General features: G+C 44.3%; 1 protein-coding gene across 1 annotated transcript in view; it reads right to left on the reverse strand.

The window, feature by feature from the left end:
• SMC6 (structural maintenance of chromosomes 6) overlaps positions 1–18,313 on the reverse strand; it is a 171,531-nt gene that overhangs the window by 122,122 nt on the left and 31,096 nt on the right. The window contains exons 5-6 of the mRNA XM_077488817.1: positions 13,942–14,078; positions 12,916–12,977 (exon numbers count right to left, since the gene is read on the reverse strand). Coding sequence (XP_077344943.1) covers positions 12,916–12,977; positions 13,942–14,078 — 199 coding nt within the window. The remainder of the gene's footprint in view (positions 1–12,915; positions 12,978–13,941; positions 14,079–18,313) is intronic.

Below are 18,313 nucleotides of genomic sequence, written 5' to 3' on the forward strand. Positions count from 1 at the left end.
CAACAATCACTACCTGTAGCAGTTAACTACCAAACTAGTAAGAAATATGATTTAAAACAAGCCCCTGCCCACCTGCACAGCTATAGGCACTGCAGAGCAATCCATCTTCAAGTTTCCATTAATCTGTCGGCGGCTTGGTTCACACCGCTGCCTTATTATATGTGTTACATGTCAGTTTAGAAGGCTGGAGAGTCACTACTGGGAGAGGGGAGCGGAGTTGTGTGACATTGTGAAATTGAAGGATGAATTGCACCCCAGTGCCTGGCAGCTACAGAAATCGTCTTAAAGCTCATTTAGTGTTTGTATATGTTTGAATATTTAATTATGTGAATGTCCACAGCCTGGTCTTACATTTGCATTTATAATCGAAAATTTTGTATTAATTAGCTCAGTTTAACCCCTTCCCACCAACCGTACACATATATGCAGCCCATTTCCGTGAGGCTGCATATATGTGTATCTATCTTTGTGCTGGACGGCCGCCGCACAGCGTGCTCCCACCACAAAGACCAACCTCTCACCAATCGCCCCAGGTCTCGTACGAACAATCGGGACCCGGGACTCCCAGTTCCAGGTTACTCGATCGTTGTCATAGCCTCCGATTGGCTATCACAGCAATCATTCCATGTGAGCCAATTCCTGTGTTTACTTCCTCTTCTAAATGAAGAGAAAGATACATTGTACCTTCATTTTCTTGCAGGAGAAGAAGATATAGACAAACAAGTGTTTAAAAAAATAAATAATAAAAATGTGTACCATTGTGTCTGGGCCCTACTACAGGTACAACAACAACATACACATATGTGGTATTGTTGTGATCATCAGGAGCAGGAGAATTTATTTTGGGTTAATCTTTGGTGGTAATTTATGGTAATAGTAAGAAGAAGGAGATTTCCATTGCCATTTACCACCAAAAGAAAGCCCTAGGTGTCCTGGATTAAAAAAAAAAAAAAAGTATAATCCACCTGGATACACAAGGTAGTTGTAAAGATATATACAGTTTTACTAACACATGTAAAAGTTGCTAAATTGTGCTCAAGCATTGATATTTGTTTTACCCTTACGTGCAAAGGGCGGTCAATGTGACAAAACAAATTGTTAAAGTGGAGGTCCGCCCACAGCTGCAAAAATTAAAAGCCAGCAGCTACACATACTGCAGCTGCTGGCTTTTATATTTAAGACACTTAACTGTCGGGTGCTGCCGCCGCCATTGCGGGTAAGGGAGCCCGGCAGTGTAACCTTAAGTCTTGACATTGGGAACCCTACTGCACATGCACGAGGCTTCGCTCCTCTCCTACTGGCCCAGTGGCAGGGGAAGGAGGAGGGAGCCGAGCGGTGCCGTCAATGGCCACGGCTCCCGGAAGTGGGAAAAGGATACCGCAAACCCTCTCCCCCGAAAGGTGCCAAATGCAGCACCAGAAGGGGGAGGAGACAAATAAGTGGAAGTTCCACTTTTGGGTGGAACTCTGCTCTAAGGCAGTCATATCCCTGTATGTTGTGGTCATTCAGGTGCTTATCTAATAGTTTCCACATCCTTGCCGCTCTTACAGTAAAAAACCCTCTACATAGTTTAAGGTTAAACTTCTCTTCTCCTACTTTTAATGAGTGACCACGAGTCTTGATAAACTCCCTTCTGCAAAAAAAGTTTTAGCCCTATTGTGGGATCACCAGTATGGTATTTATAAATTGAAATCATATCCCCTCTCAAGCGTCTCTTCTCCTAAGAGAATAAGTTCAGTGCTCGCAACTTTTCCTCATAACTAATATCCTCCAGACCCTTTATTAACTTTGTTGCCCTTCTTTGTACTCGCTCCATTTCCAGTACATCCTTCCTGAGGACTGGTTCCCATAACTGGACAGCATACTCTAAGTGCAGCCAGACCAGAGTCTTGTAGAGCGGGAGAATTATCGTTTTATCTCTGGGGTCGATCCCTTTTTAATACATGCCAATATTCCATTTGCTTTGTTAGCAGCAGCTTGGCATTGCATGCCATTGCTGAGTCTATCATCTACTAGGACCCCCAGGTCCTTTTCCATCCTAGATTCCCCCAGAGGTTCTCCATCCAGTGTATAGATTGCATTCATATTTTTGCCACACAAATGCATTATTTTACATTTTTCTACATTAAACCTCATTTGCCATGTAGTTGCCCACCCCATTCATTTGTTCAGATCTATTTGAAAGCTTTCCACATCCTGCAGAGAAGTTATTGTCCTGCTTAGCTTAGTATCATCCGCAAATACAGAGATTGAACTGTTTACCCCATCCTCCAGGTCATTTAAGAACAAAATAAATAGGATTGGTCCCAGCACAGAACCCTGGGGGACCCCACTACCCACCCCTGACCATTCCAAGTACTCCCCATTTATCACCACCCTCTGAACTCGCCCTTGTAGCCCGCTTTCAATCCATGTTCTCACCCTATGGTCCATGCCAACGGACCTTATTTTGTAAACGTTTATGGGGAACTGTGTGCTTTTGCAATATCCAGATACACCACATCTACAGGCTTTCCTTTATCTAGATGTCAGCTCACCTCCTCATAGAAGATTAAAGGGGTTGTAAAGGTAAATGTTTTTTTACCTTAATGCATTCTATGCATTAAGGTGAAAAAACATCTGACAGTGCCTGCGCCCCCAGCCCCCCCGTTTTACTTCCCTCACCCCTCGAAAGTCCCGCGCTCCTTCCCCGACGTCCTTTCCACCGTTCAGCCTGGCCGCTGATTGGCTGGAGTGGATGGATGGAAAGCAGCGCAGCCATTGGCTCGCGCTGCTGTCAATCACATCCACTGACGCGGAGCGCCGGGGCCGTGTGATACAGCGAGCGGCTATAGCCGCCGGCTGTATCACAGGAGCGTGCCCACAGATGCTTCTCACCATGCGAGGGAGCTCGCATGAACGTGAGAAGCACCTGCGGGAGGAAGCTGAGACAGCCGCCGAGGGACCCCAGAAGAGCAGGTTCGGGGCCACTCTGTGCAAAATGAGCTGCACAGTGGAGGTATGTATAACATGTTTGTTGTTTAAAAAAAAAAAAAATAATAATTCACTTTACAATCCCTTTAACAGACTGGTTTGGCAAGAACAATTCTTCATGAATCCATGCTGAGGACTGCTAATCATACCGTTCTCATTACTAAAATCTTGTATATATATCTTGTTTCTCTGTCAATATCAATGGCTCAAATATCAACTTGTCCCCCCATGCCAAGGTCCTAGGTGTAATCCTGGACTCTGAACTAACCTTTCGGCCCCACATGCTATCGCAATTCAAAATTTGCCGCCTCAACCTCCACAACATCTCCAAGATGCACCCCTTCCTAACCAATGTCACCACAAAGCTTCTATTCCACTCCCTGGTCATCTCCCGCCTCGACTACTGCAACTTCCTCCTCATTGGCTTACCTCTAAATAGGCTATCCCCACTTCAGTCCATCATGAACACTGCTGCCAGGCTCATCCACCTCACAAACCGACCAGCATCTGCTATACCCCTCTGCCAATATCTCCATTGGCTGCCATTCAGCCAACAAATTAAATTCAAGATACTAACTACAACTTACAAAGACATCCACAACCTGGCCCCCAGCTACATCACTAACCTAATCTCAAAATACTAACCTAATCGTTCTCTTCGCTCCTCCCAAGACCTTCTGCTCTCAAACTCCCTTGTCATCTCATCCCACGCTCGCCTTCGGAACTTCTCCAGAGTATCTCCCATCCTCTGGAATGCTCTACCCCAATCTGTGAGATTTTCTCCTACTTTATCCACTTTCAGACAATCCGTGAAAACTCATCTCTTCAGAGAAGCCTATCTAGCCCCAACCTAACAACTGTACATTTATCTTCTCAGTCAGCACATCGCCCACAATTATTACCTCTTGTATCTCTTGACCTTTCCTCTTAGATTGTAAGCTCTAAGGAGCAGGGCCCTCTGATTTCTACTGTATTAAAGTGTATTGTATTGGTACTGTTTACCCTCAAGTTGTAAAGAGCCATGTAAACTGTTGGCACTATATAAATCCTGTATAATAATATATAGTCCCTTATTATCCTCTCCAAGAGCTTGCATACTATTGATGTTAGGCTAACTGGTCTGTAACTCCCAGGGATGTATTTTGGGACCTTTTTAAATATTGGTGCTACATTGGCTTTTCTCCAATCAGCTGGTACCATTCCAGTCAGTAGACTGTCAGTAAAAATTAGGAACAATGGTCTGGCTGAGTTCCTTAAAGTGGGGTGCCCCCTTAAAAAAAAAAAAAAAAAAAAAGTCAGCAGCCACAAATACTACAGCTGCTGACTTTTAATAATCGGACACTTACCTGTCCCAGGGTCCAGCGATGCAGGGGAACGAAGCCCCCCCTCGTTCCCCGCTGCGCTCGTGGCGCCGTCATTCTTACTGTGGGCACCCGGCTGTGGCTTCACAGCCGGGCACCTACTGCTCATGCGTGAGCGGCGCAGGGCTCCGTGATACGCTGCACAGTCATCTGGGACATGTGACAGGTCCTAGATGACTGTGCGGCGCGAGGGGAAGTGATGTCACCAGCCCGGCCAAGAAAGAAGAAGGCAGACTACAAGGGATCCCCTAGCAACAGGTATTTAGAGGTTAGTAAAACATTTTTTTTCCCAATTATTATTTATTTGTATTTTTTTTAAGAATTTTATACTATTTTTGATTTTTTTGGTGGCAACACCACTTTAAGTACCCTCGGATGCAAGCCATCTGGTTCCGGTGATTTATTAATGTTAAGTTTCCCAAGTCTAATTTTAATTCTCTCCTCTGCTAACCATGGAGGTGCTTCCTGTGATGTGTCATAAAGGATAAACACTGCAGTTTTGGTTACTGAAGCCCCTCCGATTCCCTTGTGAAGACTGAGAAGAATAAATTCAATACCTTCGCCATCTTCCCATCCTTTGTAACCAGATGACCTTCCTCATTCTTTATGGGACCAATACGGTCTGTCCTCCCTTTTTTACCGTTTACATACTTAAAGAATTTGTTGGGATTTTTTTTGCTCTCCTTCGCTATGTGTCTTTCGTGTTCCATCTTAGCCACCCTAATTGCACCCTTACATTTCTTGTTGCATTCTTTCTAAAGTCTGAATTCTGATGATGATCCCTCAACCTTGTGTTTTTTGAAGACCTTCTACTTTGCTTTTATATGCATTTTTACATTGGAGTTAAGCCATCCAGGACTTCTGTTCACTCTTTTAAATGTATTACCCAATAGGAAATACATTGCCCTTATTTAATATGCTCTTAAAGAAACCCCATCTCTCTTCCTTCTTCTTTGTTCCTAAGCTTTTACCCAATTCATGCCTTCTAACAAGGTTCGTAGTTTAGGGAAGTTGGCTCTTTTGAGATGCAGTGTCTTTGTATTCCCCTTATGTTTCCTATTTGTGTGATTTATACTGAAGCCAATTGACCTGTGATCACGGTTTCCTAAATTGCTCTGTATTTTCATATCCGTGATCAGGTCTGTATTGTTGGTAATCAATAATTAGGGACCACAAGTAAAGCAGGATTGCTCACCCCCCACAAGCCTACAATCGTGCTTGTTGGCACTGAGCTGTGTTAGGTAATGTATAGGCTTAACCACTTAACAACGGCCCATAGCCGAAAGACGGCTACAGGGCGGTTGCTTAACTCTGGGAGGCAGTCATATGATGTCCTCCAAGAATTCCGCTCTCGTGCGCCCCCCTGGGGCATCATGGTAAACAGGCGCTCATCGCGGCCATTTACCACATGATCGCTCCGTCAAATGACGGAGCAATCACTTGTAAACAAACCGACGTCAGGGTTTCTCCCTCCCCTCTCTGTACCGATTGGTACATTGCAAGGGGAGAGATCGGTGTCAGAGGCGTTGTAGGCTGGATCTGCAGTGCCCACAGTGCTGCTCACTGACAATTAACCCCTCAATTCCCTGCCAATACCCAGCAATGCCCTGCCGATACTCTGCAATACCCAGCGATGCCCTGCCAATACCCAGCGATGCCCTGCCAATACCCAGCGATGCCCTGCCAATACCCAGCGATGCCCTGCCAATACCCAGCGATGCCCTGCCAATACTCTGCCATACCCAGCAATGCCCTGCCATAAACAGCCATACTCTGCAATACCCAGCCATAGTCGGTGATACCCGGCGATACCCGGCGATACCCAGCCATAGTCGGCGATACCCAGCCATAGTCGGCGATACCCAGCCATAGTCGGCGATACCCGGCAATACCCAGCCATAGTCGGCGATACCCGGCAATACCCAGCCATAGTCGGCGATACCCGGCAATACCCAGCCATAGTCGGCGATACCCGGCAATACCCAGCCATAGTCGGCGATACCCGGCAATACCCAGCCATAGTCGGCGATACCCGGCAATACCCAGCCATAGTCGGCAATATCCGGCAATACCCAGCCATAGTCGGCGATACCCTGCAATACCCAGCCATACCCTGCAATACCCAGCCATACCCTGCAATACCCAGCCATACCCTGCAATACCCAGCCATACCCGGCGATACCCTGCAATACCCAGCCATACCCGGCAATACCCTGCAATACCCAGCCATACCCGGCGATACCCTGCAATACCCAGCCATACCCGGCGATACCCTGCAATACCCAGCCATACCCGGTGATACCCTGCAATACCCAGCCATACCCGATGATACTCTGCAATAACCAGCCATACTCGGCCATGCTCAGCCATACTCAATGATACACTGCAATACTCGGTGATAGCTATGCTCGTCCATGCTTGGTTGTGCTCAGCCTTTGTATGTGACCAGGCTGGGGAAGTCACACATGTGGTATCGTCGTACTCAGGAGTAGGAGAATCTATTTTGGGGTGTCATTTTTGGTATGTACATGCTATGTGTTAGAAATATTGTACAAATGGACAACTTTGTGTTAAAAAAAAAAAAATGCATTTTAACCACTTCCCGCCCGCCGACCGTCATATGACATCCTTGACTTTATGCGGGGATATCTGAATGATGCCTGTAGCATCATTCAGATATCAGCTTTTTCAGCCGGCAATTCCCTACACCATAAGAATGATCATATCGGCTGTTCCGCTGCTTGATCGTTCTTACAGGAGGTGAGAGGGGACTTCTACCGACTCGCCAATACGATCAAAGCCAGAATCATTCTTTTTTTTTTATTTCAGGCTTCCCAGCCTAGAGATAAGACGTGGGGTCTTATTGACCCTATATCTCACTGTAAAGAGGACCCGTCATGCCATATTCCTATTACAAGGGATGTTTACATTCCTTGTAATAGGAATAAAAGTGATCAAAAAATGTATTTTTGGGGGAAAAAAAAATTGTCAAACTAAAATAAATAAAGTAAAATAAACAATAAAAAAAAATTCAAGCGCCCCTGTCCCCATGTGCTCACATGCAGAAAAGAACACATATGTAAGTACCGCCCACATATGAGGTATCGCTGTGAAAGTTAGAGCGAGAGCAATCATTTTGGCCCTAGACCTCCTCTGGAACTCAAAACATGTAAACAGTAAAAAAAATTAAAGCGTTGCCTATGGGGATTTTTAGGTGACTACGTTTGGCGCCATTCCACAAGCTTGTGCAATTTTGAAGGGTGACATGTTAGGTATCTATTTACTCAGTGTAACTTCATCTTTCACATTATGCAAAAACATTGGGCTAACTAAAAAAAATAAAAATAAGAAACGCGTTTAAAAAATTGCTGCGCAAATACTGTGCGAGATAAAAAGTTGCAACAACCACCATTGTATTTTCTAGGGTCTTTGCTAAAAAATATATATAAAGTTTTGGGGTTCTATGTAATTTTATAGCAAATAAATGATGATTTTTACATGTAGGAAAGAAATGTCAGAATTGGCCTGGGTGCTCCAGAACGCCTGATGGTGCTCCCTGCATGTTGGGCCTCTGTATGTGGTCAGGCTGTGTAAAAGTCTCACACATGTGGTATCGCCGTACTCGGGAGTAATAGCAAAATGTGTTTTGAGGTGTAATTTGTGGTATGCATATGCTGTGTGTGAGAAATAACCCGATAATATGACAATTTTGTGAAAAAAAAAATATCTTGATTTTGCAGAGAATTGTGGGAAAAAAATTACAACTTCAAAAAACGCATCATGCCTCTTACTAAATACCTTGGAATGTCTTCTTTCCAAAAAGGGTCATTTGACGGGTATTTGTACTTTTCTGGCATGTTAGGGTCTCAAGAAATGAGATAGGCCGTGTGATCAATTTTCAGATATTAGCACCATAGCTTGTGGACTCTATAACTTTCACAAAGACCAAATAATATCCACTAATTTGTACTTATTTTTACCAAAGATATGTAGTGGTATAAATTTTGGCCCAAATGTATGAAGAAAAATTACTAATCTGCTAAATGTTATAACAGAAACGAAGAAATTTTTTTTTTTTTTTTACAGAATTTTTGGTCTTTTTTCTTTTATAGCACAAAAACTAAAAAACCCAGCGGTGATTAAATACCACCAAAAGAAAGCTCTATTTGTGTGAAAAAAAGGACAAAAATGTCATATGGGTACAGTGTTGCATGACTGAGTAATTGTCATTCAAAATGTGAGAGCACCGAAAGCTGAAAATTGGTTTGGTTATTAAGGGTGTTTAAGTACCCAGTGGTCAAAGGACAACTTCACTTTCGTGAAAAAATAGCATAAAACATAATATAGCATGTACAATTGCTACACAACCAATTCTGTAATTTATTGTTATTAAAAATTACTTTTTTTTTCAATCTGCAGCTGCTGTAATTTTCTGCAATATTTTCAATGCAATATGGCAATAAGGACATGCCTGGAATTTCTCTTTTTTTCTTTTGTGCGATTAGTTCCCAGAAGTCTAATTTTTCCAGAAGATACAAGTTAAATTGCAGGCATCCCCTAGAATGTGAATTTTAGTTTCACAGAGATACTCCCCAAAAGTTAAAAACTTCTAAATGGATGCAGACTCTGCAGTTGGTCTTATCAAAATAATGAGTGGATCAGGTGACTATAATGAACCAAACCCTCTCTTTCCAAATCAGTCTTGCAAGGGACACTGTGAAATAAAACTATTTCTCAGAGCAGAAAAAGGTAGGAATCTATAGCAAAATGTGTTAAAATCCCAGAAATTTACACAGATCGCTTAGAGGAGATTTTTTTTTCTTCAACAAAAGTGGTGTTACACTTTAGGCTTCCTTCACATGGCCATAAAAATATGCATATGCAAGTGTTTTTAATTAGATCTGGAGCCATTTACAGAGGTGTGTAAATGTGAGCTGCTTTTAGATCCATAGCACAGAATACAAAAATCTTCTTTTAAGAAGATGCACTTTATACATATAAACACATGTATGCGTGTTTGTAAGTGTGTAAATTAAGTTTAAATAAAGGGGGAAAATAAATTATAAAGTAGGGATGCACCGAATGGGTTTTTTGGTGCCGAAACCAATACCGAAAATGAAAAATACACTAGGCTGAAAACCGAAACAGCACCGATACCGAAAATGACTGTTTTTAAAAAATATTTTTATACAGGTGGTCAGAAACTGGGGACATGGTACAGGAGGTGGTCAGAGACTGGCGACATGGTACAGGAGGTGGTCAGAGACTGGCGGCATGGTACAGGAGGTGGTCAGAGACTGGCGGCATGGTACAGGAGGTGGTCAGAGACTGGCGGCATGGTACAGGAGGTGGTCAGAGACTGGCGGCATGGTACAGGAGGTGGTCAGAGACTGGCGGCATGGTACAGGAGGTGGTCAGAGACTGGCGGCATGGTACAGGAGGTGGTCAGAGACTGGCGGCATGGTACAGGAGGTGGTCAGAGACTGGCGGCATGGTACAGGAGGTGGTCAGAGACTGGCGGCATGGTACAGGAGGTGGTCAGAGACTGGCGGCATGGTACAGGAGGTGGTCAGAGACTGGCGGCATGGTACAGGAGGTGGTCAGAGACTGGCGGAATGGTACAGGAGGTGGTCAGAGACTGGCGGCATGTTTCAGGAGGTGGTCAGAGACTGCATGCATGGTTCAGGAGGTGGTCAGAGACTGCATGCGCATGGTTCAGGAGGTGGTCAGACTGCATGCATGGTTCAGGAGGTGGTCAGAGACTGCATGCATGGTTCAGGAGGTGGTCAGAGACTAGGGACATGGTACAGGAGGTGGTCAGAGACTGCTGGCATGGTTCAGGAGGTGGTCAGAGACTGGCGGCATGGTTCAGGAGGTGGTCAGAGACTGGCGGCATGGTTCAGGAGGTGGTCAGAGACTGGCGGCATGGTTCAGGAGGTGGTCAGAGACTGGCGGCATGGTTCAGGAGGTGGTCAGAGACTGGCGACATGGTACAGGAGGTGGTCAGAGACTGCATGCATGGTACAGGAGGTGGTCAGAGACTGGGGACATGGTACAGGAGATGGTCAGACTGGGGACATGGTACAGGAAATGGTCAGAGACTGGGGACACGGTACAGGAGATGGTCAGAGACAGAGGATGTGGTACAGGAGATGGTCAGAGACTGGGGACATGGTACAGAAGATGGTCAGACTGGGGACATGGTACAGGAGATGGTCAGAGACAGAGGACGTGGTACAGGAGGCATCCCCCATTGCAGGCCAGTGTGCCCCATTGCAGCCAGCGTGCCCCATTTTGCAGCCAGCGTGCCCCATTTTGCAGCCAGCGTGCCCCATTTTGCAGCCAGCGTGTGCAGGGAAGAGAGCCGCCTCCGCTGCCTGTTTGATCACAGCGCCGGGAACATCACAGCTTTCATTTCAATAGCTGTGTGTTCCCGGCCACGCGCCGTCACACACAGCCCCCCCCCCCTTGTCCGGGCACTTTGATAGACAGATCATCCGTCCAATCCTGCGGACAAGGGGGAGGGGCTGTGTGTGACGGCGCGCGGCCGGGAACACACAGCTATTGAAATGAAAGCTGTGATGTTCCCGGCGCTGTGATCAAAAAGGCGGCAGAGGCGGCTCTCCTGCGCTATACACCCCCCATGATTAGCGTCACCAGGGGCGGGGGCGGAGCCCCGCCCCCACCCAGGCCACGCCCCACTTTCGGCTCCATTATCGGCCGTTTTTCTCTTTCGGCAAATTCCCGAAAAGGGCATTTTCGGCCGATATGTCTCGGCGGCCGAAATTTCGGTGCATCACTATTATAAAGACAAATTATGTACGCATCTTTTCACATTTAAACACATCTATATGTAAATATTTTACAGATCATAACGCAGGAACTTTTCTCCTAGAAAACACGTGATAACATCAGTGAAATTTTTATGGTCATGTAAATGAACCTAAAGTAGAGACAATGCTAGCAGCTCTGGATCTGGAAAGTGCTCTGCAGCTTACTTTTATTAAATTAAAATGGAGTCTGAAATGCACCTTGTGAAAAACCCAGTGCCCGAGGGATACTTTCAGGCTATCCCCGAGTCTGTACATGGTACTCCAAAATCTAGGTTGAGGACAATTGTGCCAGATTGCTGCAATTGAGGAGACAAAACACCAGCAGTGGTATAAATATATATATTTATTCTTATAGGGCACTATTAAAAGACTGAAGCATGCTGGTAATAGGAGCGGTTATCTTAACCATATTTTTTTTTTTCTTTGTTCCCCAATGTCCAGTCCTCTTGTAGGTAGTAGTATAACCAGAAGGTTAAAAACTTCCTCAACAGATGAGAAAGAAATCTATGTTTTTGAACCTATACCACTCTAATGACTTATGACAGAATGACAGAAATACGTTTCTAGGGACGCTTTAACTTAAAGTGGATGTTTACACAAAAATTGAACCTCCGCTTTTCGGAACCCTCCCCCCCCCTCTGGTGTCACATTTGGCACCTTTCAGGGGGGAGGGGGTGCAGATACCTGTCTAAGACAGGTAGTTGCACCCACTTCCAGGCATAGACTCCCACGGGAGTCTATGCCTCTTCCTGTCCCAGCACACACGGGTCCCAGAGACAGTGCAAACCATTCCCATTGCGCTGCACAGCTCACGCATGTGCGGTAGGGAACCGGGAAGTGAAGCCGCAATCCTTCACTTCCTGATTCCCTCACCGAGAATGGCGCCGGCAGCAGCCGAGAGCCAAGCGATTGCTCGGCCTCGGCTGCCGACATCGCTGGACTCCAGGAAAGGTAAGTGCCCATTTATTAAAAGTCAGCAGCTGCAGTATTTGTAGCTGCTGACTTTAAAAAAAAATTTTTTTTTGCCAAACTCTCTCTTTAAGCCGGCCATAGATCGAAATCCCATTACGCAGCCTATCACCAGTGCCAGTGGATGCAGCTTGCCTGTGCCCAGATCAGAGCGGCGATCTCCGTGTGTCATTTGAATTGCCCGGGTCACAGTAACAGTGTCCCACCTCCTGTTAACACATCACACTGATTCAATGTCTCAGCATTGGATCAGTGTTCCGTCAATCACAGGAGGCGGGACATTGTTATTACAGCCAGACAATTTGGCTCCCTGACACAAGGAGATTGTTGCTCTGCAAGGAGAGGAGGGAGGGGAGGACAGGACCTTGAGCCAGGATGATACCCCGCAATGGGCGGCACCCGGCGAAGCGCCCGGCTACGCATGCGTGATTTCTGGCGCATTTTTCCTTTCGGCAATATACCGCAAACACTATTTTCAGCAGATACATTTCGGTGCATCCCTAATAGGCACTCTGGTTGTACAGAAGTCAATTGACTTCAGTACAACCACCCTGTTGGGTTTTTCCTGAATGATCAGGGCCACCAGCTATAGCCAGCAGCACTGATCATTGTATTCTGATGGTGGAGAAGGCCCGGTGCCGGCAGAGTACAATACCACATTCAGTGTGGAAAGGGGAACTGGCTAATTTTTATTATTCGACCTGCTGGTTGAGTGAAAAAAAAAATTAACCATGTATGGCCAGCCTAAAACTACTATTGTGAAATAACCTACGCATTACCTGTATGTTAAAATGGTCTAGGATTGAGACAAGTTCTTCCTTCTTTGACGAAACAACAGTCCCTTTAAAAAAACAATAAAACCAGATGTTAGATAAGAAAATCTTTCAGATGTCTTAAGCCTGGTACACATGGGCCAAATGTTGGGAGACATCGGTCAGTTTAAAAATAAAATAAAAGGTAGACATTCGGTCTGTGTGTAAGACTGTCTGTCCATCAGAAGCCAGCTGTTTAGCCAGCTTCTGTCAGACGAGCATGCTGGAAAACCAGTAGCCAACAGACTCGTGATCAGCGCTCTCAGCCAATGGCAGAGAGCACTAATTACAGTGTTCTGGTGGGGGAATGGTACCCCTGTCAGAACACAACAGTTCAGCGGGGGAGATGGTTACACTAACTTTGCATAGTTATTACAGCGGCTCCGACCGGACCTGACTTTTTTTTCGTTCAACCCAAAACTCATTGTGTGTACCAGGATTTACAGTTTGTAAAAGCCTGTCCCTCACTGTCAGTCAAGTATGCTTTGATAAAAGTTGCACACAATACAAATGTATACCCAAGAAGGTTTTAGGGTATTGAAGTAGAAAGGAGGGATGACACCCCTACAACATATAAAAATATTTCCATCGGAACACTTATCTTAATGACATTAGTGAAAATGAATAACACCATCCACTGTTTTGCAGCACGACAGGTCGCCCTTTCCTTAAGACACTGCTAGTCACATTTTGCCTTTTTTAAGTCACTATGAGATATTATACTCAAACTGAATATTACACTGACATTACTATGTGTATTACTCATATACAACTTTGTTTGTCAGAATGCTGCATGGTAACTTTCTCTAATCATAATTAGGTCATGGGGGCAGTGGGAAAGCACAAGTGGAAAGCATGTGTGGTAGGGGGAAGAGCTAGTTTTGTTCCAATGGTTCTATTCCAATTATAGGAGATCACAAAAAATAAACAAATAAATAACTTACAGTCACTGTGCTGACCTAGCAACTCTGAGTCATCATTACCATTACATACCTGTTTTACTTTTTAGTTTATAATTGCGACTTCCATCTATAGTTAAATGCTGCTGAACAACAATAGACTCTCCATACACTTCAGGTCTAAAAGCATCTGGGCCTCGGTTACGCAATGTTATGGATACATCCGCAGACCTGAAAAATAAAATGCATAACCGCCTCCTTAGCAAGTGTCTTTGGAAAAATGCCATATATATATATATTTTTTTATTTATTTATATATTCAACATTTCTTTAATAAACATGATTTTAACTTGAGTGAATAAAAATTTGTATTACGTTTTAAATATCATTAGAAATGGGGAAGATAAAGCGCTGACAAACAATAGTTGCTAGCAAAACCAGTCAGAAATACTGTGTAAGGCCGGGGTATGCCCCAATGGCCCTGTTTTGTACATTCACAGTGAAACTTTTCAATAAAAAAAAAAAAATTTGAAAATCAAGATAATATAATTATATATAATTATAATATATAATAAATGTAGCGCTGATAGTGAAATAACAGCTTACCTGTAAAAATCCTTTTCTTTGAGGTACATCATGGGACACAGAGCCATAGTAGTTACTATGTGCGTTATAGGCCACCTTCAGGTGATGGACACTGGCGTGCCCTAAATTAAAAAGTGCACTCCCTATATAACCCCTCCCACTAGTGGGAGTACCTCAGTTTTGTAGAAAAGCAATACATGTGTACCAAGAAGGGAGGGACCTCTGTGTCCCGTGATGTACCTCAAAGAAAAAGGTTAGCTGTTATAAAAATCCTATTTTCTTATTGTACATCACGGGACACAGAGTCATAGTAGTTACTATGTGGGAAGTCCCATAGCAATGCCAACCGAAGGGAGAGAGACACAACAAAAGTAGGGCACTGAGAGACTAGAGGACTTATACTGCAGCCTGCAGTACACTGCGCCCAAAGGCTATATCCACCTTTTACATCTACTTGATAGAATCTGGTAAATGTATGGACTGAAGACCAAGTTGTGGCCTTGCAGATCTAAGCCATGGAGGCTTGGTGATGCACTTCCCAAGAAGCACTAACAGCCCTGGTAGAGTGAGCTTCAATATGAAAAGGAGGAATTTTCCTCTTTAAACCATAAGCTTGAACAATCACTTGACAAATCCATTTAGAAATGGTAGATTTCAACGCTGCCCATCCTCCTTTAGGACCACCTCGCAACACAAACAAAACATCTGTTTTGGAAGTGACCGCTCGGATTCATAAAAGACCTTGACCACTCTCACCACATCCAGAGAATGTAGCAACCTTTATTCCACAGAAACGAGATTCTAGGGGAAAAAATAAATAAAATGAAGGCAAAACTATATCCTGGTTTAAATGGCAACCCAATACTAACTTCAGTAGGAATTCAGGATGAGGCCGCAATACAACCTCATCCTTATGAATAAACCAATATGGCTCTTTACAAGAAAGAGCAGAAGATATGGAAACCAAGAAAATAATTCCCCCCCCCCCCCCCCCCCGTCAAGAGGAACCAGGGAATATCTTGTATTGGTTGAAAAGGCTGCTTCTGTAAGCAGACAGGACTAAAATTAAGTCCCAAGGGTTCAGGGGTGACCAAACTGGAGGATTAATCTGCATTAACCCCTGAACAAAGTTACAAACTAGAGAGAGTGAAGCAAGTGGTCGTTGAAAAAATAAATAAATAAAGACTGATAAGGCCGACATCTGTAGAAATTCAGGGATCCTACCTATGACATATTTCCTGTGGTGCCAACCACTGGATTCACACTAGAAGACATCTGCTTTCCAGATTCTATAGTATAGGACTCTGGAGGCCAGCTTTCTAGCGTTAACCAAGTAGAAACTACTCAAGCTAACTCTTCATAATGTGGGTTCAATAGCCAAATCGCTAATTTGAGCGTTTGTAAGGTAGGATGGAATACCGGACCTTGCGAGAGAAGGTCTGTCCATAGTGGTAGGGTTCAAGGGTCCCCTACCTCCATCTTTACGATCTCGGCAACCAAGATCTCCTGGGCCAAGCTGGGGCAACAAGAATCCTCTCCTTCCCTTCTTGCTTGATCCTGCAAGAAGGCGTGGAAGCAGAACAGGAGGGAACGCATAGATCAGTGAAAAACTGATCTCACGGAAAAACCGTCAAAACCGTCAAGGCTCCACATCCAAGGGAGCATTTTTAGTGTGTTTTTTTGTTGTTTTTCCTCTCCCCCCCCCCCCCCCCCCCCCGTCCTAAGCTGAAATGGAAAATCATTTTGGCCAGATTAGTTTTTTTTTGTTTTGTTTTTTTATCTACCAACGTGCCTGGTTATACCTATGTTGAGGTTTTGTTTCCTGGACACATCTTTCCTTCACCATTTTAGGAGTGGAAAGAAACCGGGGCAGAAACGCATGTTACTTCCTGGTGAGCTTGTCTGTCCTTGTTAGAGGATGACAACCTCACAATTTAATATGGGAACATTGAATTCCCAGAGGTCATTGATCTACGTTACATCACAAGACGTTACATTGCTTATATGTATTGAAATTTTTTACGCTGAAAAACAGTATGTCAGTACTATGTTCCAAGTCTCTACTCTTTCCTTTTTTCTCTCTTGGTTTCTACTTAAGTGCACTCCATACTCCGAACCCGATGGTCCCCACTCCGATAACCAGGACCTCAGACAAGAAGATGGAAAGCTACAAGAGGCAAGTGCAGTCTATTGAACCACCATGTTGAGTGCCCCGCCACCCAAATTCTCTGTAGTCTCCCATAATGTGCAGGGCATAAATTCCCCAACCAAAAGGGCTAAGGCTTTCCACCAATATCATACCTGGGGAGCGGATGTGGTGCTCTTACAGGAGACCCATTTTTCCCCAGACTTCAGTACCCTAATACATTAATGCCAGATACCCAATGTGTTACCATTCCAATGGCCCAGAGAAAAAAGGAGTCGTCGCAATCTGCATAAAGAAGGGAGATACGTTATGGTGGTAGGGAGAATCAACGAACAGGTCATAACCCAAGTCTCCTACTATGCCCCTAACAGGGGACAGGTACAGTTCTTTGAAACCATGTAAGCGACACTAATCCCACATGCAAAAGGTCAGACCATAATAGGAGGGGACAGTAACGTACCTTTGAACCAAGCCCTGGACAGGTCTAATCCATACAAACCAGTTTTGAAACACACTCTGAAGCAGGGCTGTAAACTGGCCAGGCAGGCACACTCCTACAACTTAATAAATATCTGGAGAGAGCTCCACCCGACCACTAAAGATTATATGCATTACTCTCACGTACATAAAACCTACTCCCAAATCGATCATGTTTTCACCTTATTGCACCTGCCTCCCATTGATCAAATCAGCCAAAATACTGGCCACGGCGTGGTCTGATCATTCCCCCATGCAAATCTGCTCATCAGACCTGGGGACGAAAACGAAACCAACTACTTGGCACCTTAACGCCTCTTTACTTAATGATCCTATTATATTCACTAAAATTGAAAAAGCCATAGGCCAAAAATCAGGCCACCGATACGACCCCAAGCATCAATTGGGAAACGCACAAAGCCACGATTCACGGCCAATTAATCCAACTAAGAATATACCCTGTTTCCCCGAAAATAAGACCGTGTCTTATATAAATTTTTGCTCCCAAAGATGTGCTAGGACTTATTTTCAGGGGATGTCTTATTTTTCCCTGAAGAAAACACGTTACACATTTATTATTGAACAAAAAAAGGTAATTTATTACCTGTATACAGTACAGTAGTACCAGTAGTTGTCATCACAAACCAGCATAACCAGACCATTATTTACATGTACAACAATCTATGGTACATTTGCTGATACCGCATTTACCGGTATGAACACAAAGTAAGATTTATTCAATGACAGTCATGTCATCATCTTCTGGAACATCAACATAACAATCCAAACCCTGAATTTCCTGGTGAATGTCTTGTAACTCCATTTCTTTCAGAATCAGTGGACCAAATCTCTCATGTTTAGCAATAGCATTGTCCTTAAATGAGTACTTCTTGTCAAGGTAGCCTGCTCGTAGTGCATTTGCAATGCAACTGTCAGTGATTTTCTCCCATGAATTCTTCACCCAAGTCACAACCTCTTGCAGTTTAGGTTTCACAAAGTTGCCACGCTGATTTCTCTCCATTCTATTTTCAATGTAGTCATTAACTTCAATGCGCAAATTGTCCTTGAATGGCTTGTTTATTGCAATGTCAAGAGTCTGGAGATGGGCCGTCATTCCTGCGGGAATCATTATTTGATCTATTCTTCTTTCGTGAAGAAATTTCTTTGTGTCTTTAGCGCGGTGAGTGCTTGCTGCATTCCAGACTAGCAGACCTCTTTGGCTCCCTCGCATAACAAGCGGCAGCATTAAATCGACCCA

The sequence above is a fragment of the Lithobates pipiens genome, unplaced genomic scaffold (genome assembly GCF_037356315.1).
Source record: "Lithobates pipiens isolate NorthernLeopardFrog02 unplaced genomic scaffold, aLitPip1_a1.2 Scaffold_18, whole genome shotgun sequence".
Taxonomy (NCBI): domain Eukaryota; kingdom Metazoa; phylum Chordata; class Amphibia; order Anura; family Ranidae; genus Lithobates; species Lithobates pipiens.